This window comes from Ursus americanus, chromosome 14, assembly GCF_024610735.1.
Source record: "Ursus americanus isolate L20-20 chromosome 14, mUrsAme1.1.p, whole genome shotgun sequence".
NCBI lineage: Eukaryota > Metazoa > Chordata > Mammalia > Carnivora > Ursidae > Ursus > Ursus americanus.
In genome coordinates, this window is record NC_142140.1 from 46,097,781 (window position 1) to 46,121,283 (window position 23,503).

At 57.7% G+C, this 23,503-nt stretch overlaps 2 protein-coding genes across 6 annotated transcripts in view; both read left to right on the top strand.

Moving 5' to 3' along the window:
- The window catches only part of BRD4 (bromodomain containing 4), an 88,017-nt gene extending 73,181 nt beyond the window's left edge, over positions 1–14,836 (top strand). For 3 of the 4 annotated variants that reach the window (XM_045778830.2, XM_045778829.2, XM_087867205.1), the window contains exons 12-19: positions 6,993–7,045; positions 7,160–7,532; positions 8,173–8,760; positions 11,624–11,998; positions 12,130–12,260; positions 12,404–12,609; positions 12,700–12,940; positions 13,273–14,836. In XM_045778830.2, coding sequence (XP_045634786.1) covers positions 6,993–7,045; positions 7,160–7,532; positions 8,173–8,760; positions 11,624–11,998; positions 12,130–12,260; positions 12,404–12,609; positions 12,700–12,940; positions 13,273–13,341 — 2,036 coding nt within the window. In that variant the 3' untranslated portion in view covers positions 13,342–14,836. The remainder of the gene's footprint in view (positions 1–6,992; positions 7,046–7,159; positions 7,533–8,172; positions 8,761–11,623; positions 11,999–12,129; positions 12,261–12,403; positions 12,610–12,699; positions 12,941–13,272) is intronic. The other variant, XM_087867204.1, reaches the window with a different exon arrangement.
- A 2,195-nt stretch (positions 14,837–17,031) lies between these two features.
- On the top strand, positions 17,032–21,532 carry EPHX3 (epoxide hydrolase 3). Of its 2 annotated transcripts, XM_045778762.2 has the most exons (9): positions 17,032–17,444; positions 17,685–17,781; positions 17,949–18,490; positions 18,704–18,789; positions 19,150–19,307; positions 19,398–19,526; positions 20,433–20,536; positions 20,630–20,766; positions 20,860–21,532. In XM_045778762.2, exons 3-9 carry the CDS (start codon positions 18,248–18,250, stop codon positions 21,083–21,085), a joined length of 1,083 nt encoding a protein of 360 aa, XP_045634718.1. In that variant the 5' UTR covers positions 17,032–17,444; positions 17,685–17,781; positions 17,949–18,247; the 3' UTR covers positions 21,086–21,532. The 2 variants fall into 2 exon arrangements, with proteins under 2 accessions (XP_045634718.1, XP_045634717.1); XM_045778761.2 differs by lacking the exon at positions 17,685–17,781.
- Positions 21,533–23,503: the final 1,971 nt, after the last annotated feature.

Here is a 23,503-nt window from a genome sequence, read left to right on the forward strand (position 1 = left end):
TATTTCCTTTGGTCTTTGGGGGCTTAATTGTTTTGCTCTCCTTGTTCTTGTGTTTCCATTTGGACCGGAGCCGAAATTCCTGAAAGGGCCTATTTTTGTCACTTGTACTAAGGGTCATTTCTGCTGACAGGGTTCAGAGACATGAATCACCAAAAGAAACTGAACAGAGGCACGAAATTGGGACTTGATGGGGGTGGGTGGTTTCTTAGACCCCTCCTGGTCTCTCTCCGTAGATAAGGATGTTGTGGGTTGCTCAAGGCATGGGGCTGGTCCATGGTGCCAAGCTGTAGTTCAGGGAGGTGGTACCCGCACAGATGGGGATTGGGGTTGGGGAGGTGGGTTGGACTTTCCTAGCTCTGTTCCCAGGCCACCATGTGGTGTGTCCCGCCTCCCCCACCACCCGCCCAGAAGCACGCTGTTGACCAGTCCTGCCACATCCTCTGAACCCAGCTATTACTTGGGTTGTGGTCTTTTGTTGGGCTTCAATTCTGACTAACGACTGAATCTGCTTCAGGGTTCAGTACTGGGGACAGGACAGGGGATACAAATGCTCCTTTTCCATGGCCATCCCAGGTGGGTTATGGGCAGAGCTGTGCCTCCCTGTCACCTGTGCTGGGATCATGTCTGTCTGGCTCATGGGGCCAGGAGGGATGTCTCAGGACTCTTTGTCCAGCCTTCCACCCATCACATTGCTGATGATGGTCTCTTTCCACATGCCATCCACAGGTCTTTCTGGGCAGGGTGGACACCACAGCTCATGTCCCTCCTAGGAGCATATCCTCCTACCCCAGCTTCCTGGGCTGGGACGGGTTCGGGAAGGTGTGGGGGCAATGCTCTTGGATTTGGGCTTGGTCTTCTAGTTGCAGTGGGAGCACACTCCAGCTATTTTAGTCTCCTTGTTTCCTTTTCCCAGGATTAGAGCATGTGGGTGTTTCTTAATAGCTCCAGGGGAAAAAGGAATGCTTGATGTTTTGGAAATATTTGAGCCGGAAAGTGCAGACGGAGGCCATGGAGCGTTCTTCCCAGACAACCAGCCTCAGCTTCGAACCCCTGGGGTCTTTGAGGGACTAGGTCCCAGTCCTATGTTGGGGCCTGCTGCTGCCTGCTCCAGGGGTGTGACGCTTGTTCTTGGGAAAAGGGAGAGGCCCCTGATGGAGGGATGGGGGTGGGGTGGGGATAGGAAGAGACTTGGTGGATGGGACTGTAGCTGGTCTGCCTGTACTGTCACGTGACCCCTCATACACCCACATGCAGGGGTCGCAGCTGGAGGGACTCTGGGGCTTCATGGGCAAGGGCGAGCCTTGTGGAATGTGCCCTGAATGATAGGCCGGCCGGTGGGTGGGTTTTTCCCACGCGCACACTCGAAGACCATGGGAGCTCAGTGTTGGTTGCATCTGCAACTCTAACGGAGGCATCCGCTCTTCTGTGTGGGTGGGAACGTGCCCCACGCCCCTCTCCGGTCAAGGGGAAACACACTCGATGCCCTGGGAAAGGAGGACAGCTTTGCTCCTCAGCCTGTGTTCGTTTTGTTTTTCCCCCCACCTTGACAGTTTGTATAATTGCTTCCTCTTTTTATGATTTGGGTGGAGTTTTTTGTTGTTTTTGGTGGGGTATTTTTGTTGTTGTTTTTTGTTTTATTTTTTGGTGGTGGTGGTTGTTTCTTGGGGTTTGTAGGAATGCAGAAATGAGGCTGTTTGCTGGACGTCCTGCACTCCAGAGGCCCTTTCTGGGGAACTTCCTTATCTCTGCCCAGGCCCTGAGGAAGGGCTGGCATCACTTCCGTGAGGTAGACAGTGTGCAGAAAAGCAGATCCAGAGGGGACAAGCTTAGAGTTGGGGTGCTTGATGGGTGTGGCACACTTGGCTGGTCTTCAGGAGTGATGGCAAGTAGGGCAGGCAAGGGCGCCTCTCACATTCAGAGACCTTCAGTAAAGGAAATGCCGGCCTGCACTCAGGGTGCACATGGAACTTGTTACTGGAAGCAGCTGTTCTGTGTAGAAGCATAAACAAGGCTCTGGGTGGTTTTGGAGATGTCCGCATGTGCCGGAACTGTGCCCCTTGTAAAAGGAAGGTGGGTCTGTCGCCGCCTGTGGCTGGCCAGGCAGGGGGCAGGGCTGCCAGGCTCCGGCGCTGTTCTCTCGTGCCCTGTCAGCGGGCAGGGCACAGGAGGCTGGCTCGGTCTGTGGTTCTTCTGTTCTTGTGACTTGAACGGTACATTCCACACCATTTCTCTCACACTGGTTTCTCTCTCCCTCTATGTAGGTCCTGCCTAATCATTGGACACGGACTCTTAATAAAACGGTCTTCAGTTCCAGATTCCTTCCCAGCAAGCTATAGCTTAAGTCCATTTTCTTCTGTGAAAGGGACAGGACTCCATCAAGTTATGGAATTCCTCAGAGCCTTGGGCTTGTCCCCCAGGGTGGATTAGTCATGTCCAGCAGTACACGCCTAGTCCTGCCTCTGGGAAGGCTGCCTGCTTGGCTGGCCACCTGGGCCTCCTGTGTAAAGACTGCCTGGCTGTCCTGCCCAGCCTCCCTGGTCGTCTGGGGTCTTCGGGTGGGTGGCATCTCCCAGCGGGTGATGACAATCCCCCCCTGCACACACATACATGTGGTGCTGCTCCGTGTGCAAGGCCCCATCACAAGTATGTTTTCTCTCTTCATCCCTCCCTCTTTGTCTGGATTCTAACTGCTTTCCTCCTGGACCTTAAAATGATGTTAGCCCAGGGAAGGTCTCATTCAGCTGAAGGAAGAACACTCTTTAACATCTAGAGTTTTCCCCAGTGAGGAACCAGGGGGACCTGAAGGCTCGTGGGGCTGTCCCTCAGCATGCCCTCTCTCTGGTGGCTTGTGAGACTCCATCAGCTGGAGGCTGTAACCAGCTACAGCTGATTCCCAGGCCCCTGGAGTCTTTCTTCTGTTTTCATTGTTCCCATTGTTGCCTGTTGGGCATTTTCCCAACTTTTTTGGCCTCTTTGCCTAAAGTCACAGAGGGGAAAGTACCTCTTGGGCTGCCTCCCTGTCCCTCCCAAGGAATTAGAAGCAGGCTGCAGTGGGCAAGAGCTGCTTTCAGGAAGGTCACTGCTGAGGGGCACTCGAGGAGAAACAGCCGTGCAGCCAGCTGACCTAGCCCCTCGAGTCCATGATTCCTGTCCCCAGTGGGGTTGGGGCCCTGGGCAAGTGGACGAGAAAGGGCTCTCTAACCCAGAGCACTGGACCAGTCCCTCGTGAGGCCATCCGAGTCCTTGGGGCCTGCTCCGTGCACATCTCTGAGGGGTGTTGGCAGTGCAGACACCCTCCTATTCTTCAGTGCCCTAGAATAATGACAGCCTCTGGGGGTGGGGCAGGCCAGGGTGGCTGCATCATCCAAGCCCTCTGAGAGGCACTGAATAGGATTTTTTGCTCTAAAAATAAATATCGGCCCTTTTTTGGTCATGAATCCAGCATTTCAGCAGAAAACTGCCTGATGAAAAGTCCCCTAAGGAACAGCATCTGTGTTTCAGGGAGTGCTCCCCCCCCTTCTCCTTTTTAAAGTGTAGTTTGTGTGTACTTCTTGAAGGCCTATAGCAGTTTCCCGGCGTCTTGGAGCCCGCCTTCTGGAGCTGGAAGCAAGTTTGAGGAGGTGTAGTTCACCGTCAGCAGGCCCTCGGGCACTGGCCTCCTCCTGTGCAGAAACCCTGGGACCTGTCCTCTGGGTTTTGTGTTCTAGATCAGCTTCTCCAGAGCCTCCAGGGCCCTGCCATGATGCTTGCAAGTTCCTAGGCTGCTCTCTGATCCTCTGGCCAGTCGATTTCCAGTCAGGCTCCATTTGCCAAACAGACTATTTTGAGCTGCCCTTTGGCCTGTGCCTGATGTGTTCCCAGTGCAGCTCGGCCTGGCTGGAGCCAGGGGGCTTCATGCCCGGAGATTCCCACAGGACAGTTGGGAAGCTGTTGGCATTGTCTTTCTGGGAAGATTCTGCTGTCTTGGAACAAATGGCAGCCTGGATTCCCACAGTGTCGGCCTATGTGCTGCCCCGCCCCTTCCCACACTCGTGCATACCAGCTATAGCCACAGGCCAGTTCTCCTGCAGGGTCTTTGCACCCTTTCTGTCCGTGGATCCTGGCCTCCTTGCCCGTGGGGCTTCCATCTGTCAGAGAACTTGATCTTTAGACTCGAGCCGTCACACCTGTGCCCAGTACCCCAGGAATAGAGCAGAGAGAGCAGTACCAACTCACTCCTCATTGGCAGCCTCCTGTGTGCAGGCAGGGGAAATGCCACCTTGACACACCAGCCGGCCTGTGGGGGCCTGAGGAGTTGCTGTGGGAGGGGTGGGTGGCCTGGGCCTCTGCTAGTGCAGAGGCTCCCCAGTCAGTTGAGTTGAAGGGGCTCTGTGCCTCTGCCCTACCCTTACCCTCAATCCTGTCTCCTTCCCTTGAGTGGGGGTGGGGGGCGGGAGGAATCAGTGTTTTAATCAGATTTTACAAAAAAAAAAGTTTTAATTCTTTGTACAATTACCATCCTATGTAAAGATGAAATTTGTGTTGAGTTCAAGATTTTCATGGAATAAAGATCACACAGTACTTGAGGCCATCTTCATGTAACCCTTTCTAGAGAGTTTTGTGTGGGGTGTCTTGGGGCTGGTGTGTTGTGAAGCTGTGCACTTCCTGTCTTGTCTTCCTACCAGTAACTCCCGACAGGAGGCTCGGGCCGTGTGAGCCAGATGCAGCTGTCCCAAACAGGCTCCAGCACTCCTTGGTCCCCAACGCTAGCCCCTTTAGTGTCCTCTGGTCCTGCAGATCTGTTGTACACGTCCCACTGGCTCTCCCACTCTAGGCCTGCCCCCTCTCCCTACCAGCACTTCCTCATGGAGACCTGGACCTGGGACACTTTCCAAGGCAGCCAAGACCCGCTCTCTGGATCTCCTGGGCCCCACTGCATTTTATCCCCATGAGTGCTCATGTGGTCCTCTCTGCTCACTGGCTGCAGGGAGATAGTGAAGGCTCAGAGCCACCATCCCTTCTTTATGGTGGAAAAAACCGTGCTTCCCCTGGGGCCATGAGATGACAGGCTACCCCAGTCCTCTCCCCACAACACAGTGTCTTCTCCTGGTCAGACTTTACCGGTTGGCCCCTTTCTTAGCCCCCGTTTCCGGTCCCCCAGCCTTTGAAAGGCCTGCCCAGTGTGCGAGCAGCTATTCCAGACTCCCTCGAGCTTCAATTTATGTTACTGGAATCTGCTGGGAGAGGTGCCTATCCTGGAGGGACCCTCGGCCCCTTTCTCCTGCTCCCTTTGGCTCAGTGGCTCTGAATATTGTGCTTTCCCCCAGCGCATGTAGGGTCAGTCCTTTTGGTCCTGGGCCTCCCACCTCTGTAGTTCAGTGTGCCTCCTTTACCCTGCAGCTGCTAGTCCCGTGGCTGTGATCCTGCAAGTCACTCAAACTGTCCCCTTTTGTATGTCCCACCCACAAGAGTGTTCCTCTCACCTGGTTTCCTGCTGTGACCCAAAGAACCCTGAACCCTGTATCCTGGTATCTCCAGTGTCCAGGTTTGAGGCTGGGCATACGGTGCCCGTGTCCCAGATGTCCCCAGTTGCTGCCATTTGTATGAGGACATGTGTCTGTAGCTGCTGAGGTCTGTGTCACGCTGTCTTGTCTCTTGCATGGAGTGGTGAGCTCTCGCAGGGCACGAGGTCCCTTCTCATCCCTTTTGGTAGCGCGCTGCCCAGTGTGGCCTTGCACCTCACAGAAGCTTAGCATGGCCCTCAGTGAAGCAGCTGCAAGTGGGGGTAGCAGAGCATGTGTCCTCCAACACCAGCAAGATCCGGCACCCTGGCAAGGAGCTTAGGGGATGCCACACAAAGCCATGAGGTGTCTCTTGGTGACAGGAATTGGAAAAGCACCATGGGTCCCCTCCCACCTGGCTGGTGACTTCATCATTTCCCAGCCCATGAGTATTATTGACTGGTTCTCCTCTCCCTCACTGCGGTTTGCACGCCAGCGATTGTTGGTGAGGGGCAGACAGCTGGCAGAAGATCCTTAGCCTGACTCTGGGGGGCGGGTGCAGGGGTGGGTGTGCACTGGTTCCTGCACATTCCTTGCAGGCGCAGGCCCACCCTGGACGAATCCACACGACGGCGGCAACCAGCCATCGGCCCTTGAGAGACCAGGGCACACACGGCAGGGAGGGTCCCTGCAGCACATTGGCTGTGTCCCAACACAGGGACCTCTTTGATGCCGGTCTCCCAGGAGGAAGAGGGTGCTGGTTGGTGGCCTCCCTGGGCTGGCCAGTGGTAGTGAGCACCTTCCCTGTTTCCTCCTGGTCATTCCTGGGAGGCCGGCCTGTTTCTTCCCTCCCACCCTCCCTTAAAGTGCTCACTCTGTGGCCAGGCCTGTTGGCATGGGCCGGCACCACTGCACTCTCTCACCCCCAGTTGTGCATCTGCTTCTCCTGGGAGGATGGGAAGGAGCCAGCGTAGAGGGCAGTGCAATTGGAGGCCAGCATGTTGTTAACTCTGTAGCTGTGTGACACGGGGCAAGTCCCTTAATTTCTCTGAGTCTCACTTGGCTGCTCCATCAAATGGGTGTGATGCTTTCTAATGCCACGATTGTTCCAAAGCAAGGCAGGTTGGGGTGCAGACACCTGGGTCACCATAGTGGCGTCTGACCAGCAAGTAGGGGGAGACACTGGGCAGGGAGGTGTGTCCGTAGCTCAGCTCCCAGTGTACCCAGGTGTCATCCTTTAATGGAGCCAGCTGGTGGTCTGGAAATTGGCAGGGAGCCTTTTCAAATATGGTCCCCACTAGGAAAAGTGGCAGGCAATGGGTAGGTGACACCCCACATGTCTTTCCCTTTCCCGTGACCGACTCCCATCCCAGACAGAACCCAGCTACCCTCCATCTCACCGTCACTGGCCCTTCTCCTGAGCTTACCCTCCGTTTTCTCCTTGCTCTGCCTCCGAGGCCAGCTCACAGTCCGCTCCCCCAGAGCCTCACCACCTTCTCTTTCCCTCTGCAGAGATGGCTCCGAAGTCGAAAAAGAAGGGGCATCCCGGGAGGGAGCAGAAGAAGGTACGTGATTTCAGGGGTGTCCTCCAGCAGGTGAGCAGTGACTGCCTGCCCTTGAGGACCCGGAGGGTACCCGGGTGTGTGCCGCCTGCCTGATGTCAGCCTGTCTGTCTGCAGCACCATCACCACCATCATCAGCAGATGCAGCAGGCCCCGGCCCCTGTGCCCCAGCAGCCCCCGCCGCCTCCCCAGCAGCCCCCGCCGCCCCCACCTGCGCAGCAGCAGCAGCAGCAGCCCCCGCCCCCACCGCCCCCACCTGCCATGCCGCCGCAGGCAGCCCCCACGATGAAGTCCTCGCCTCCGCCCTTCATCGCCGCCCAGGTGCCCGTCCTGGAGCCCCAGCTCCCAAGCAGCGTCTTCGACCCCATCGGCCACTTCACCCAGCCCATCCTGCACCTGCCGCAGCCTGAGCTGCCCCCCCACCTGCCCCAGCCGCCCGAGCACAGCACTCCACCTCATCTCAACCAGCACTCGGTGGTCTCTCCTCCAGGTGAGCTGCAGCCACGCCTGCCCAGGTGCAGGGAGGCCCCCTTCCCACCCTGCTCTTTCACTGTGACTAGGCACTCTGGGCGACCTGTGGAGTCCCCATGTTGTCTTGCCTCCAAGGGGAGGTCGGTGACTACCCAAGCCATTAAGGAAAACATGAGCCACTGAGGCCCAGGGTCTGCATAGGTAGTGCCTCAGTATGGAAGATACTCTTTTCTTCTGCTGGGCCAAGCATTGTGTGAGATGGAAAAAAGATGTGTGCGCCCCCTCCCCGCCACCGCCCCAGCTCCCAGTTGAGGATGGAGGTGCTGGGACACACACACACCTGGGGGATTCAGGGAAGGCCTGCCTACTCTGAGACCTGAAGGGCAAGTGTGAAAATAGGGAGCAGCTGAAGGGAAGGGAAGGGAGGAAGGTTGGGGGTGCAGAGTATAAGGTAGAATAGCAGTGGTGAGCATCCCAATCCTGTAGACTTCTCTGGAAGCTGTTCTTACCTGGAGTTTATGGGAAGCCAAGGAGGGCGGAGTGAGATGGCTAGTTGGAGGGAGACCAGCAGGAAGTCATGATGGAGCAGAAAGGCTGGGCTGAGGGCCATGGGGTACAGAAGCTGTGAGCCTCACTGCCACGCTGTCGTGTCCTTCCAGCTTTGCACAACGCGCTGCCCCAGCAGCCATCGCGGCCCAGCAACCGAGCCGCCGCCCTGCCCCCTAAGCCTGCCCGGCCCCCGGCCGTGTCGCCTGCCCTGGCCCAGCCACCCCTTCTCCCACAGCCCCCCATGGCTCAGCCCCCCCAAGTGCTATTGCAAGAGGACGAAGAGCCACCCGCCCCACCCCTCACCTCGATGCAGATGCAGCTCTACCTGCAGCAGCTGCAGAAGGTGCAGCCCCCCACACCACTACTCCCTTCCGTGAAGGTGCAGTCCCAGCCCCCACCCCCCCTGCCCCCTCCACCCCACCCTTCAGTGCAGCAGCAGCTTCAGCAGCAGCCACCGCCACCACCCCCCCAGCCACAGCCACCACCCCAGCAGCAGCACCAGCCCCCCCCACGGCCCGTGCACATGCAGCCCATGCAGTTCCCTACCCACATCCAGCAGCCCCCACCGCCCCCAGGCCAGCAGCCCCCACACCCACCCCCAGGCCAGCAGCCGCCACCACCGCAGCCTGCCAAGCCTCAGCAAGTCATCCAGCATCACCCTTCACCCCGGCACCACAAGTCGGACCCCTATTCAACCGGTAAGTTGGCTTTTGCCCCTGGGCTCTGGGGAGGCTGGTGCTGGGCCCAGAATTTTGTCTTTAAGAAGCCAGACTGGTCAGCTCATGCTTCAGGCTGAGATGGGCTCAGAGCCCCACCTTGAAAGCTCTGGGTTGGTTCCAGAGGTGGCTGAAAGGGGGCATTGGTCCTTCACATAGTGTTGTTATCTGGCTTGCAACCTGATGACTGGGAACAAGGTCCCCACTGACGCTTCTCTTGGAACTCACAGTTAAGAGTATTACAGTGCATCGTGATCCTGCTAGTTGGGGAAGACAGGGAGACACCTGATCTGTTTCTGGAAGTCAGGGCAGACTTCCTGGAGGAGGTGATCAGAGGGTGAGCCAGAGCTAATTTAACAAACAGAGTAGGGGGTGAGGCCCAGGCAGAGCTAGGGGCAGGCCTGGACAGCCGGGGGCTCTTTGGGAACCTATAGGACTCGGTGCTCTGCTCTCAGTGAGGCTCACTTGGTGGGAGTCAGGACCTTGTGGGAGAGAATTGGGCTAAAGCTGAAAGGTATCTTGGGGTGTACACGGGAGCTGTTTCCCTTTCCCTGGTCCATGTCTCCACAGTGATCCAGGCTGTCCTTTTTCTGTTGGTAGTGTTTATCAGGCCACGCCCTCTCGCCTTTCCTGGCACTTGTTTCCTAAGTGTCTGTGACCAGAATGTGCTGGCCGGCCTCAGCAAGGGAATCGTTCCAGTCAATGCCTCATGGTGTGGTGACATGTGAGGTTCAGGGTTGGGGCTCCTGGACTTGGCAGTACAGACCATGTAGCCTGGCGAGGGAGTGCAGGTGCCGCCTACAAATTGAACAACAAGGCTGTTGATCTTAGGCTGTGACTGCTCCGAGACCTTGCAAAAGCTTCCAGGTACCAAGTGGATCATTGGACGCCCTGAGCCAAGAACAGCTGGCTGGCCTCCCTGAGAAGGCTGGTGCTGGTCCTGGTCCTGGCAGCTAGCTGTGCAGCTGTGCCTGTTTTCACCCTTAAGGAAGGCCAGGCTTCCCTGTGGGGGGGGCAGTGATGAGCAGGAGATAGATGCCTTTGGTGGAGCTAGTTCTTAGTGGGGCAAATTTCCTCTGGCGACCTACACTGTGAGTCCTCATGCCCCCCTCCTCTGAGCTCCTGTGGCCTGGGGTGGGTCACAGGGGGCAGCGTGGGTTGGAGTGTGGCTCAGGACTTTGGGCCAAAGCCGAGTTGGAGTCCCAAGGAGGTGCATCCCTGGGCACCTGGCCAGCTTGCAGGCACTACCCCTGAGCCACTGGGCCTCCCCTCCAGCTGCTGGTGGGTGAAGCCACTGGCTGGCAGTTGATACAAATCATAGATCCAAGCATCTGCCTGCTGTCACCCAGGTCAAGCCTCAGCAGGTGCTGCTGAGGGAGCCACCCCGGACGAGAGACTGTCACAGTCGTGTGCCTGCAGATCCCTAGGCCTGGACTGGGGCCCCCAACACCAAGGCTGGTGAAACCAGCCACATGGGGCTGGAGACCAAGGTGCAGGTGTGGGCTGGTCTTCACGACCATGTTGTCTCCGAGCAGCTGTTCTGCCTTTCTAGGGTTAGGAGCAAGCTCTGGCTTTAGAGAGATGGGCAGGGAGGGTCCACCATACGTGAGGCATTGTGGTCTGTGCCTGGTCTGTGCCAGGCCCAGGGGGCTGGTGGAAGACTGAGGGTGTTGGTGTGTCTGCTGGCAGATGGCAGCTGGAATCCAATCTGAAGGAGGGCAGTGGAAGGGCTCCATGCAGAGCTTGGGTTAGGTTGTTCAGGGCCAGGAGCAAGTGCACTGCAGAGAGGTGGCTTTGTTTTGTGGACAAGTGCGGCTTGTCCCATGCTGGAGCTGGCCAAGACATGTCAGGGATTCAAGCAAGCAGGAAGGTGTTTCCATGCTAGAGCAGGTAGAAGAGTTGAAGGCAGGTCTTGGTGACTGTGACCTAGGGCTATTTCTCCTCAGTGAAGCTGAGGTGTCAGACTTAAGTGCTCTGATAGTGCTTTCCAGGCTCCTGCCTTGTGCCAGGTAACTTGGACTTTGTGGCTGCCTGGATCTCTACTCTCCCACCCACCCACCTTTGCTTTGAGGGAGGTGGGTGGTGGGCTGGCCCAATTCCTGTAAGAACCATAAGCCGAGGACCTGTTCTACCAGCTCTGCTATGGTGCAGGCCAGTTCCAGGCATCCTTCTTGTGTGGGGCTTGCAGACTGAGTTGTGTGGGGAGGGTCTCCTGGGGATCCGGTCCCGGTTTGGTTTCGTCCATGCAGGCAGGTTAAGCCATGTACAGGGATAGCTGGGAGCCCAGGCTGTCTGTTCTGTAAGGTTATTGATGTTCCTTTTTTTTTTTTTTTTTTAAAGATTTTATTTATTTACTTGTCAGAGCACGTGCACACAAGCAGGGGGAGCAGCAGGCAGAAGGAGAAGCAGGCTCCCTGCCGAGCAAGGACCCCCATGCAGGACTCAATCCCAGGACCCTGGGATCATGCATGACCTGAGCCAAAGGCAGGCGCTTAACCAACTGAGGCACCCAGGCATCCTATTGATGTCCCTTGTATTTAACCCAGGCTGTGCCGTGGAGCCACCAGGAGAACTTCTAAAAAGTACTCAGGCCCAGACCTTACCTGTGAGCAACTACATCAGGATCTGCACTTGTCAGAGATTCCTGATGATTCTGACACACAGGGCATCAGATGCCAGGACTGATCTCATGGCTCCAAGAAGCCCTGCTGTACGCTGAGCTCAGGGCCTGAGGTGCCTGGGGCTCAGCCAGTGTGGGTCCCCCCCAGGTTAGGAGGGCGCCTGGCTGGGCCCAGGCCAGTGGCGGCCACACAAGTTCTGACATGCTCCTTGTCCCCTCTCCTAGGTCACCTCCGCGAAGCCCCCTCCCCGCTTATGATACATTCCCCCCAGATGCCACCGTTCCAGAGCCTAACCCACCAGTCGCCACCCCAGCAAAACGTTCAGCCTAAGAAGCAGGTAAAGGGCAGGGCTGGGCCACAGCCCCCAGGGCCAGGTGCGGGCCGGTGCCAGAAGCACCCACCTGCCTCACCGGCCACCGTGCCTGTGCCATCCCAGGAGCTGCGTGCGGCCTCTGTGGTCCAGCCCCAGCCCCTGGTGGTGGTGAAGGAGGAGAAGATCCACTCACCCATCATTCGCAGCGAGCCTTTCAGCCCCTCACTGCGGCCAGAGCCCCCTAAACACCCGGAGAGCATCAAGGCGCCTGTTCACTTGCCCCAACGTGAGTGTCCTCTCTGCCCCTGGCCTGCACTGGACGGGAGCTTTCTGTGGGCTGGTTGACTCGACCCTGCTGGGCTTGGGGGCAGGGGGGAATGGGCCCCGGCCCAGGCCCACAAGCTCTTCGTGTTCCAGGGCCTGAGATGAAGCCTGTGGACGTCGGGAGGCCTGTGATCCGGCCCCCTGAGCAAAACGCGCCCCCAGCAGGGGCGCCTGACAAGGACAAACAGAAACAGGAGCCTAAGACGCCAGTTGCACCCAAAAAGGTAGGAACAGTGAGTCCACAAGTGTCCCCATGCCAGGGAGGCACCTTGGGGGAGGGAGGTGTGCCCTTATGCTTTGGGACTGTCAGGAGGAGTCCAGGTGCGGAAGAGCCGCTCAGCCACCCTGTGGTTTCTCTGCCTGGCAGGACTTGAAAATCAAGAACATGGGCTCTTGGGCTAGCTTGGTGCAGAAGCATCCCACCACCCCGTCCTCCACAGCCAAGTCCTCGAGTGACAGCTTCGAGCAGTTCCGCCGGGCTGCCAGGGAGAAGGAGGAGCGCGAGAAGGCCCTGAAGGCGCAGGCCGAGCACGCTGAGAAGGAGAAGGAGCGACTTCGGCAGGAACGCATGAGGTGGGCTGGGGTCGCAGGCAGCCTGGGGCCTCTGGGGCTGGCGCCGCCCCCGTGCTGACGGGCAGCTCTGCTCTGCTCTGCTCTGCTCAGGAGCCGAGAGGATGAGGATGTGCTGGAGCAGGCCCGGCGAGCCCATGAGGAGGCACGCCGGCGCCAGGAGCAGCAGCAGCAGCAACGGCAGGAGCAGCAGCAGCAGCAGCAGCAACAGCAGGCCGCCGCTGTGGCCGCCGCCGCAGCCCCCCAGGCCCAGAGCTCCCAGCCCCAGTCCATGCTGGACCAACAGAGGGAGTTGGCCCGAAAGCGGGAGCAAGAGCGAAGGCGCCGGGAAGCGGTGAGTTAGGGGACCTCTGGGCCGGGGTCCACCCTTGGAGGGGCTTGGGAAGGGGACTGGGAACCTCGGGGTGAGGGCAGTCACTCTCTGAGAGGTGGGGTGCGTGGGAAGCTCGTGGGGTGGGTGCTCAGGACGGGGCTCCTGCTTGTCTGCACTGTGCTGGCCTCGAGGTCTCACAGGTGGCTCAGGCTCAGGCCCAGTGTTGGGAGGTTCCTGGGTGTGGCCCTGGGGGCCTAGCCTGTGCTGGGGGTGGGGGTGGGGGATTTGGAAGCTGTAGTAAGGGTAGGACACCTAGTCTTACTGCCTTCCTCCCTCCCTCCTCTCCCATCCAGATGGCAGCTACCATTGACATGAATTTCCAGAGTGATCTATTGTCAATATTTGAAGAAAATCTTTTCTGAGAGCACCTAGGTGACTTCTGACTTTGATTTTCTGGCGAAACGTTGACTCTCCATAGTGTTAGGGGCGGCAGTGGAGGCGGTAGCAGCGGCAAGGGGGTGTCTCCGGGCCTGGCCCTCCTGCATGCTATGCCCGGGGCAGGCCTGACGGGCAGCTGAGGATCGCAGAGCCTGTCTGCCTTACAGCCAGCTGGACGTCCCGCCACCCACCACCCCCTCACAGGACGTCAGCTCAGAGCACGCCTCTCCACGAGCAAGTGCCGGCCAGACCCAAGCCGCGTGTCCCCGCGTGCGGGGCAGAGGTCCTGCTCTCCGCCAAATGTCTACACAGTATACAGAGGACATTGTTGCTGCCGCCACCGTGACTGGTTTTCTGTCCCCGAGAACGTGACGTTTGTGACGTCCTGCCCACCAGGAGTCCTTCCCCCACATCCCAGCCACCACCGCCCGCTCCCAGGAGGCCAGGGCAGGCCCAAGCGAGCTGGAGGCGGGCGAGGGCGCGGGCCCACCCCCTTGCTGGCACTGACTTTGCCTTGAACAGACCCCACCCCTCCCCTCCCCCCACAAGCCTTTAATCGAGAGCCGCTCTCTGTAAGTGTTCGCTTGTGCAAAAGGGAATAGTGCCGTGGAGGTGTGTGTGTGTCCATGGCAATTTGGAGCGAGGTGACTGTCACACGTGCGTGTGTGGGCCGGCCTCGCCCAGTGAGTGAGGCCACCAACCAAAGTCAGTTCCTTCCCACCTGTGTTTCTGGGTGTTTTTTTTTTCTTTCTATATATATATTTTTTGTCGGATTCTATTTTATTTTTAATTCTCTCTTCTCCTCCAGACACAATGGCACTGCTTATCTCCGAAATGGTGTGATCGTCTCCTCATTGAGCGGCGGCTGCCACCGCGCTGTGGGTAGTGTGTGACCGTGGCTGTACTGTGTAGTGAACATAGTTGGCATATCTTTGTTTGAAGTTTGTTGGTGACTCCACCAAACTGGTGTAAAAAAACTCAAAAAAAAAAAAAAAAACCCCACAAAAAACAAAACAAAACACAAAAAAAAAACTGCCTATATTTTACTCAGTTTCAAACTTTATTAGTCTATTTTTAATTATAAAGCCATGTTTTCTTTTCCCTCCCCCCCTTGTTTGTTTTTAACGTCAGATCTTTCTGAGTTTTTTTTTGTTTGTTTGTTTGTTTTTTTTTACCAGGAAAGGAAGGGCCAGGGGACGAGGCAGGCACCAGGGGCTGGGGGGCCGCAGACTGCTGAGGTAGAGGCTCCCCACCCAGCCCGACCAGCTGGCTGCCCCTTCCCCATTTTTTTTTTTTTTTTAAATTTTATAATTGGAGCCCTTGGTGAGGTTACGTGTGCCATGAGAACCCACTCTACACCACAACGCTGGTGCCTCAGTGTTGGCCAAACTCTGGAGTCACTGACTGGTTTGACTTTCATACGGTGAATATGCATTTGGTCTGTACTGATCATGGAATAAACACATCTCTCTTTTTTAATGCTGGCGTCTTCCTGACATTTCTTTGTGAACCACCTGTTGCCTAGGCTAGGCCCAGGGGCCCCTCCGGATCCCCGACCACCTCTGTACAAGAATTAGCATCAGGGGCCACCTAGCCCATCTCCCGTGACCAAGCTGAAGCTGTGACAGGGAGCCCAGGTACCCATTCTTCCTGTGGACCCTGGCCTTCTAGGTGGGTAACGTGCTCCAGCAGAACCTGGCCAAACTCCAGACAGTATTCTTCCCTCTCGCCCTCCTCCGTCCTGGTCCCCCACTCACCAGAGGACTTGGGCTGCTTCTCCCACCTTGTCTGCCTCTACCTTAACTACTCCTTTCATTTAAGCTCAGGGTTACCAGATGTTCCTAGATAAGTGTACACCGCACCCCCTCAACCAGGATCCTCACCTCCCACGCATGTAGGCACGCACACATTCCTACCTAAGAGAGCCTGCCGTGTGGCTGCCGGTGTGCCCATCAGCATGCACAAGGCAAGGGCAGCACTCAAAAGTGGCCCCGGGATGTAAGATGAAAGTGTATCATTTATGTGTGCAGAGACACAAACTGAAGTATTTCTAGCACTGTTTATTAACCCTTATCCCCCTTTGTTTTTCAACCAGAAAAGCCCTTGTATCATCTTGTGTTTGGGATCTGTGAAACCTCCCGGCAAGGGTATAGTTCAGGCATCTAGCCAGAGGCCCCCAGTTGCCTCTCTGCCCCTGCCCCCAACCCCCAGCAGGCACTTCCTCGTGTCACTGTGCTGGTTCAAGTGGGACTTAGATTTTGGTTCTTTGGGGTTTCTTCCATCTCATCCCGCCCCCTCATTTCTGTTCTGTGTTTTGTTCAGTAACTTCCCCAGGCCAGGTCCGACTGTTTAGCTGGAGAAATGGTTTTGTCTGCACCTTCCTTCTAAAGATAGAACTCTGCCATGGCCCTCTCCACACCTTCCTGATGGGTGTTTCTCTAACTGGGTTGTAATTAAAACTTGATCTACTATTTAATTTCTCTGGCCATTTCCCACTCCCTCCCACAGTACTAGAAATCTTAGTCCTATACAAGAGTAAGAGGTGTGTACAAAAGCCCCCACTGTACTGTATGCACGGATCGCTTGGCCAATAATTATGTCAGTGAATCTGAGACTTGTATTAAACACTTTAGACATTTGTAGAAGGGAATTCGTAGACTTTTCACTTATATACTAAAGGTTTTTTTTTTTTTTGTGCAGTTCTCATTGCAAAAATAAACATTTGTACTGAATATAAAATTACCAACCTGTGACTACCGCTGTCTTTTTATTTGAGGGTAGAGCTGGGGGTCGGGGGACGGTGAGAGTCAGTTTTGTGTAGCAGAGGAAGAAGGGAGATCCCCAGACACCCACTAGCCATGCAGCCAGATTAGAGGACTTGGGAGGGATACCGGGATCATCCAGTGGTTGGAGAACGGATTTGATGGAAAGTGTAAAAGAAACCAAAGCTTTGATACAGGCTAATAGTGCAAGAAAAGAAAGGTACTAAGTAAAGAGAGAATAAACCTTTGTACAATACCTCACCGTCTACCGACGCTGAGATACGTTGTTTACTGAGGCAGAACCACATAAGCCACTATTCCACTTTACGTAGGAGCCCACAGACTTAATTATGGTCCCAGGGCAGTGTAATGTTTAGCAGCCAGAACAATGCAAAGGTAAGGTTAGCAGTGGGAGGTGACAAAAACAATGAGTGGAGTGCTTACAGTTAAAGGAAACCAATAGGAAAACTAAAAACGGGTAGGGCCTGTCCAGTGGTGACGACGAGTCGATGCAATGCTTAATGCCCCAAATTGGTCATCAAGAAATAGCCACACAAGCGCATTGAGAGTTACCTGGATAACCACCAGAAGAAAGCTAAAAGCATTCTGATGGCTGCCTCCGGGCGGAAGGAGAGGTGGAGCCCGAGATTGTTGCTTTTTTCTGTAAATCCTGTTTAGCAAGCTGTGTGGCTTTAGGCAAATGACTTAATCCCCGAGTTTCAGGTTCGTGGTCTGTAATACAGGAGTGTGATAATAGTGCCTGCACTTAATAGGGGTGTTATACAGGTTAAACGATGAGTGACCCTGAAATGTTCAGGATCTTGGGGGAAGGTTGCAAAACAGGAGGAAGCTGGCCTTGGCCTGTCGCCCGACCCTGCCCCACTTCCTCTTTCAGACAGAGCTCCAGCGGCTCAACCGGCCCGGTCCTCCGGCTCCCAGGCCAGGCCTGTCTTTTCTAGAAGTCTGTCTCCGGGTCTTCATTGGTCGGCACCGGCGGAGCCCTGGGCCTCAACACCTGCTGATTGGCTGCCGGGCGAGGCCTGTCGCCCGCACGTCAATAACCACCGCCTTCCAATCACAGCCGTGCAGGGGCGGGCCGACGGACGGGCCCGCTGGACTAACTGGAGACTGGCGCGGGGTCGAGGCCACTGGACCCGCCGTTGGAACCAGGCCCGGGTGAGGGTGCTGCTAGGTCTCTCCCATCCAGGCCAAGGACAGGGTCGCGCGCTCCAGGAAGGGGAGCTCTCGGAGGGCGGCGGCAAGGGCCCCCCCGGCCTCCTCTGCTTGCGGCGACCACCCGCGCCTCCCTACTAATCCCAGCCAAGGTACTACCTGTCCCCCTCCTTCCGCTTCCGGGCCCGCCCTCCCCGCCATATTAGGTTCCGGCCCCGCCCCCCGTCTCATTGGCCCGGACTCAGGCCGACCCCCAGCTTATTGGCTCAAGCCCTCGCACCCAAACCATAGGGCCCAGCTTCGGGCCTTCTCCCGCCCAACTTCAGGCCCCACTTCATCTAAGCCCCACCCTCTCCCCGCCCACCTTTAAGCCACGCCCCACTCCTGCATAGCTTCTAGGCCAAGTTGGGGTCAAGTTTCTGGCTCGTAGGCCGCACCTACCCTGCGTTGCCCCGCCCCTTCGCTCCAGGCTCCGCCCATCTCACCCAGGTACCCCACCCCCACCCCCCGCCTCCGTTAGTCCACCTATCAATCTCCCCCTACACTTCAGATCCCAACCCACCCGCGGCGGGAGTCCTACTAGACCCCGCCCCCTTCTTAAGCCCCGCCCAAGCCTGCCTAGGCCCTGCCCGCAGTTCGCATCCCTTCTCCTCAAGGCTCCTCCCCAGCCACCGAAGCCTGGTCCTCGCAGGCTCCATCCCCGCACCCATCCTGTTCCCTGTCGCCGTCGCGCCCAGGTGTTTACCTGGCACTTAGGTGAGTCGTGTGCGGCGGCGGTTTCGGTCTAAGCCTCCCGCCTCTTCTCCCGGAGCGTTCCTCAAGCCCCGAAGGCACGGAGGGGCCCCAGACCAAAGGCGGTGGGCTTCCCAGCCCGGGTCCCGCCTCCGTGCGGCTGCTCGCGCCCCCCGCCCACACCCCCAAAGGCAGCGCCGAAGTCGTCCCGGGTCGCGGCGACATGCCCGAGCTGGTGGTGACAGCGCTACTGGCGCCGTCGCGCCTCACTCTGAAGCTGCTGCGCGCCTTCATGTGGAGCCTCGTGTTCTCCGCGGCGCTGGTGGCCGCCGCCGTCTACGGCTGCATCGCGTTCACACACGTGCTGTGCCGGCCCCGGCGCGGCTGCTGCGGGCGCCCCCGGAGCACCCCGCCCGCCTGTTTGAGCAACCCGACACTGGGCGAACACTGCTTCCTGACCCTCAAGGTGAGCGCGCGCGCGCCCCGGAGCGGGGGGGAGGGGGTGTGGCCGTGGGGGCTTGGAGGGTCGAGCAGCCCGGGAGGTCGGGCTTGTGGGGCTGGAGCGGGCGGGGTGAGCAGACAGCAACTGGTTGAATCCAAATCTGGGTCTGCACGTGGCCGGGGTGTTCAAGCCTAGCGAGGAAGGGTTCCCCAGGTCTCAGACGGTGCCCTCCCGCAGAGCTCGGGCTTGCGTCTGCACTACGTCTCAGCTGGACGTGGCAATGGGCCCCTCATGCTGTTTCTGCACGGCTTCCCAGAGAACTGGTAGGTCTGAAGGCCAGGGTCCCGGGGCACACAAGGCTGGAGGTGGAGCAGGAAGTGGAACTTGGACCAACAGGGCATCCAGGAGGCGGGCACTCGGGCTGGATAGATTGAGGGCACAAAGCGTACAGATGGGGTGCTGGAGGACAGGGGTCTGTGTACAGGAGGAGGCCCTGACAGGATGGGACAATCCGGTCTTGGATCCAGGGTGCAGCTGACCTTGCCCTAGGCCTGGGGCTCCCCCATCTTCCTTTCTGGGAAGCCCAGGGCAGGAAGGTGGGGCCCCCGGAAGGCCCCTGCTGGGCGTAGTGCAGAGGTGAAGCCTGGGGACCCTGACAGCCTCCCTCCCCACCCGCCTGACAGGTTCTCCTGGCGCTACCAGCTTTGGGAGTTCCAGAGCCGCTTCCACGTGGTGGCTGTGGACCTACGGGGATACGGCTCCTCAGATGCCCCTCGGGATGTAGACTGTTACACCACGGACCTACTGATGACGGACATCCAAGATGTCATCCTGGGCCTGGGTGGGGTACCCACATCCCAGGCCTGGCCTCCCTCACCCTGCCTCGCCTCTCCCTGGTATCTTACTTACACCGGTTCGTCTGGCCCCCCAGGTTATTCCAAGTGTATCCTGGTGGCCCATGACTGGGGTGCGCTCCTCGCCTGGAATTTCTCCATCTACTACCCATCCCTGGTCGAGCGGATGGTAATTGTCAGTGCTGCCCCCATGTCTGTGTACCAAGGTGTGTTGGGGAGTCCAGGGCACTGGGATATGCCTGTGTGGAGGAGCCTGTGTCTGTGTTTTCACCTCCTGGTCCACCGGTCAACACTTCAGGGCCTGGGGACACACATGACACTCCCAATCTACAGTCAATGACAATACACTTAGGAGTGACTCATATGTTTTAAGCACTTACAGGTAATCATTGTTCTGACAAGGAGCTTGCATACAGTAACCGACACAAGCCTCCTGAGCGTATGAAAGTGTTATTGTCTTCGTGGTCCAGTTGGGGGAAACTGAGGCAAGAGAGGTTAAATGCCTTTCTTCTGGCAAGGAAGGTATAGATCAGTAAGCAACTACAATAGCATGAGATGCCTGTCACCTCACCTGATCCTAATTCCCAGTGTCACAGCCGAAGTGACATAGTGACATGGCCTCTATTATCTTTTTTCTCTTTCTCTCTGTCTCCCTTTTTCTCCCTCTCTCCCTCCCTCTTGGTTATCTTTTCTTGTCTGTCTCTGTCTGTAGACTGTCAGCTCCCCGGGGGCAGGGGAGTTTTGTCTGTTCTGTTTACTACTGTGTCTCCAGGGTTTTAAACGGGTCCTGGTACCCAGTAGGTGCTCAATAAATACTGAAATGCATCCAGGCCTGGGCAGGGGAAGCACACCAGTGGCTCTGGGGGCCCCTGGGAGCTGCAGAGGGAGGTGCCCGCATTCTGTGGGTACAGTGACAACTCTGCGGGGGGGGGGGGGAGAGCTGCTATCCAGGCCCGGAGGAGTGTCGAGAGTCCTCACGGGCTCTGGCAGACAGCGACGACATTCCTGAGTGTTGGCGCATCCTGTGTGCCTGACCTGGGTGCCTGTAGGAGTGCAGGGGTGTGGGGCCACCTCAGGCCCAGGCCTCACATCTGCCTTTCCCCTGCCCCCAGACTACTCTATACGCCACATCGGCCAGTTCTTCCGTTCCAACTACATTTTCCTGTTCCAGCTTCCCTGGCTGCCTGAGAAACTACTGTCCATGTCTGACTTCCAGGTGCAGTGGGGCGAAGGCCGTCCGTAGGTGGAGGGTAGCGGGTTGGGCCTGGGAAGACTGGGCACTGAAACCACAGTCCTGTTGTGTACCCAGATCCTGAAGACCACCCTCACACACCGCAAGAGAGGCATCCCACACTTAACCCCCAGCGAGCTTGAGGCCTTCCTTTATGACTTCTCACAGCCCGGTGGTCTCACGGGGCCCCTCAACTATTACCGAAACCTCTTCAGGTGAGAGCAGACCCAGGGCGGAAAGCTCAGGAGAGTTGTGGGGGCAGGGAGTTGGGGCGGTGATTCTTCTGTCTGTCTATGTCTTGGCCATAGGAACTTCCCCCTGGAGCCCCAGGAGCTGGCCACACCCACGCTGCTGCTGTGGGGAGAGAAGGACACCTACTTCGAGCAGGGGCTGGTGGGAGCCATCAGCAGTCGCTTTGTGCCTGGCCGGCTGGAGGCCCACATCCTGCCAGGCGTGGGGCACTGGATCCCACAGAGCAACCCTGGGGAGATGCACGAGTACATGTGGGCCTTCTTGCGAGACCTGCTGGACTAGTGGCCCTCGCTCGCTGGCTTGTGTGCGCGTAGGAGTCCACACAACGTACATACAAGGGTGGGCTCCCAGATGGTGCGCAGGCGTGGAACTCCTAGGCCGCACACAAGGGTGTCTGTGGATGCCCTCAGGCACACCAGCCTGTAGGCTCACTCACAGGTGTGAGTGTGTGTGCAGGTGAACAAGCCCTTCAACCCTGGAGAACCAGGTACAACTCTTCTCTGGAGCTAGATGCGGAAGTCCTACCTCTCCCCTCCCCTGGGGCCTTACTCTTCTTACCAAAGTCAGCCCCCAGAGCAGCACCAACCCCAGACCCTGACCTTCCTGTCCCTGGCTTTCCTCTCCAGTCCGAGTCTTCAGCTAAATGGTGCAGTGTCCAACAGGGTACTGGCAGCCACATCTGGCTGCTTCAGTTCACATGCAAAGTAATTAAAATCAATTAAAAATTCAGTTCCTCAGTCACTCTGGCTATACTCCAAGGGCTCAATTGCCACATCAGTGGAAAGCATTCAGTTGGACAGTGCTGAGGAGGGTGCTCCTAGACTAGGGGTATCCACACCTGGCTCCTGACCCGCTCCCCCAGGGAGGGCCCTCATGTGCAAGCAGCTGGGTGTCTAGAGTCCTGTCTAGCCTGGCCCTGAACAGCTCCCACGGTCTTCCTCCCAGTTGTGACTCCAGGCCTCGTAAGGTCAAGTTCTCTTGCTGCGGCCTGCGAAGGATCCCTGGGACCCCTGTCTCCGATCCATGGAAAAACAGCTCTAGGCTCTGTTAGGTTGGGAGTGTGAGATTCTGGACTGGCACAGGAAGGGACCAGCTCCCCGAAGGATCATCTGAGGACTGAGGCCTGCCTCTCCAGCTCCTGGAATCTTCTCTAAATGAACCACAGTGTCTGGGGATTCTTTCTGGGGTCGTCTGGCTCCAGCCTTCGGAAAAGGGTGGTACAAGTAGAGGGCGAACCATCCAGCCCTTCTATCTCAGCACTTCTATCTCCCCAGCCTTCACCTGGCCTTTGGGGACAGTGCCATGACCTGCTGCATGATGAATCTCTCTGGGGACCAGCAGTGTCAGAAATACATTCTCTTATTCCTGGGATGGGCCAGCCTGGCTAACGCCTGCCTGCTGGTCATCCTCCTCTGTCCTCTCTTGTCTCCAACGTAACATCCTTCCACTCATCATGTGTGTCAGGCACTGATCTAGGCCCTCGTTGTGGAGTTAGCAGAGAACAGGTGCAGAGAGCTATGTAAGCGTATGATGGCTCGGAAAAGGCTTCCCTCGCTGGGGGACGCACTTTTGAGCATAAGTAGGAAGGTCGGAGGCAGAAATAAGCTTGGGCTACTGGAGTAACAACGTGGGGATTAGCGGCTGCTAGGGCAGAGAAAAGGAGGAGAAGAGGTCACACAGCCAGACCGCCAGGGGCTGCCACGACTTTGGATTCGATTCTCAAGGGGAGCCAGGGGAGGGTTTTCATCAGGGGAGGGACATGGCTTGAATTTTGAAAAGCTCCCTGTTGTGGCTGGACAGTCCCACGCAAGAGAGCGAGCGGGGTGACAGGCAGGGGGCTATGCATAGCCTCAGCACAGGGCGGCCGTTAGGCCCGACGGGAGCCGGGATCCCCAGCGCCCGCCCCGCCCCGGGGGCCCTCCACCACCCCTGCCAGGGTGGGAGCAGTGCCCCCTAGGGGCGAGGAGATGGGCCGGAGGGGAAGGGGACCCCGCGATCTCGGAGCCTGGGGCCAGGAGGCCTGCGGGCAGGATGAGGACGTTGTGTCCAGGGGGCGGTGGGTCTGGCGACGGTTGCCAGGGTGACGGGGAGAGGGCTGATGGTTGACCGGAACGGGTAGCGGTTGTCTGGGTGATTGAAGGGGCCCAGGCGAAGGCTGACGGGAGGCCTCGGACAGTTGCCGGGGCGACGGATCCGCTGACGGTTGCCAGGGCAACCAGAAGGCGCCGTCTTCCGCCTCCTCTGCCGCAGGCTGGAGGGAATCAGAGTCTGGGGGTGGAGGGGGGAATTCTTCGCGGTGACTGGACGGAGTCCTGGATGATGAGCCAATAGAGACTCGTGGCCCGGCCGAAGCCCGCCTCTCCCAGCCTGAGCCAATCCGGGAGCGCCTTTCTCCAGGACCGGGGGGGGGGGGGGGCTCCGCGCGCGCAACCCTTCGAGCGGGAGAAGGGAAGGGACCCGAGGGCTGGGAGGAGGGTGGCTCCGGCTGAGGCCCCTCCCAGGCCCGGCAACTCCCTCTCCTTGCTCTGAGCCGCCTCCAGATCACCTTTCACCACTCATTCATTCAGTCAGTCAGTCAGTCAGTCATTCACTCGTTCATCTGTCCCTACTACCAGCTCTAAGACCAGAGGGGCGGGGGGGAGACGCAGCCGGGCTCAGGTTCGAGGAGAATAAGGAACTGGCTGCATACTTGAGGAGTGG

Bases quoted from the DNA above. Each gene is read 5' to 3' on its own strand.
- EPHX3 (XM_045778762.2), top strand. From the start codon at position 18,248: ATGCCCGAGCTGGTGGTGACAGCGCTACTGGCGCCGTCGCGCCTCACT. The intron at 18,491-18,703 runs GTGAGCGCGCGC...GCCCTCCCGCAG, and splicing joins ACTGCTTCCTGACCCTCAAG to AGCTCGGGCTTGCGTCTGCA. The intron at 20,537-20,629 runs GTGCAGTGGGGC...TTGTGTACCCAG, and splicing joins TGTCCATGTCTGACTTCCAG to ATCCTGAAGACCACCCTCAC.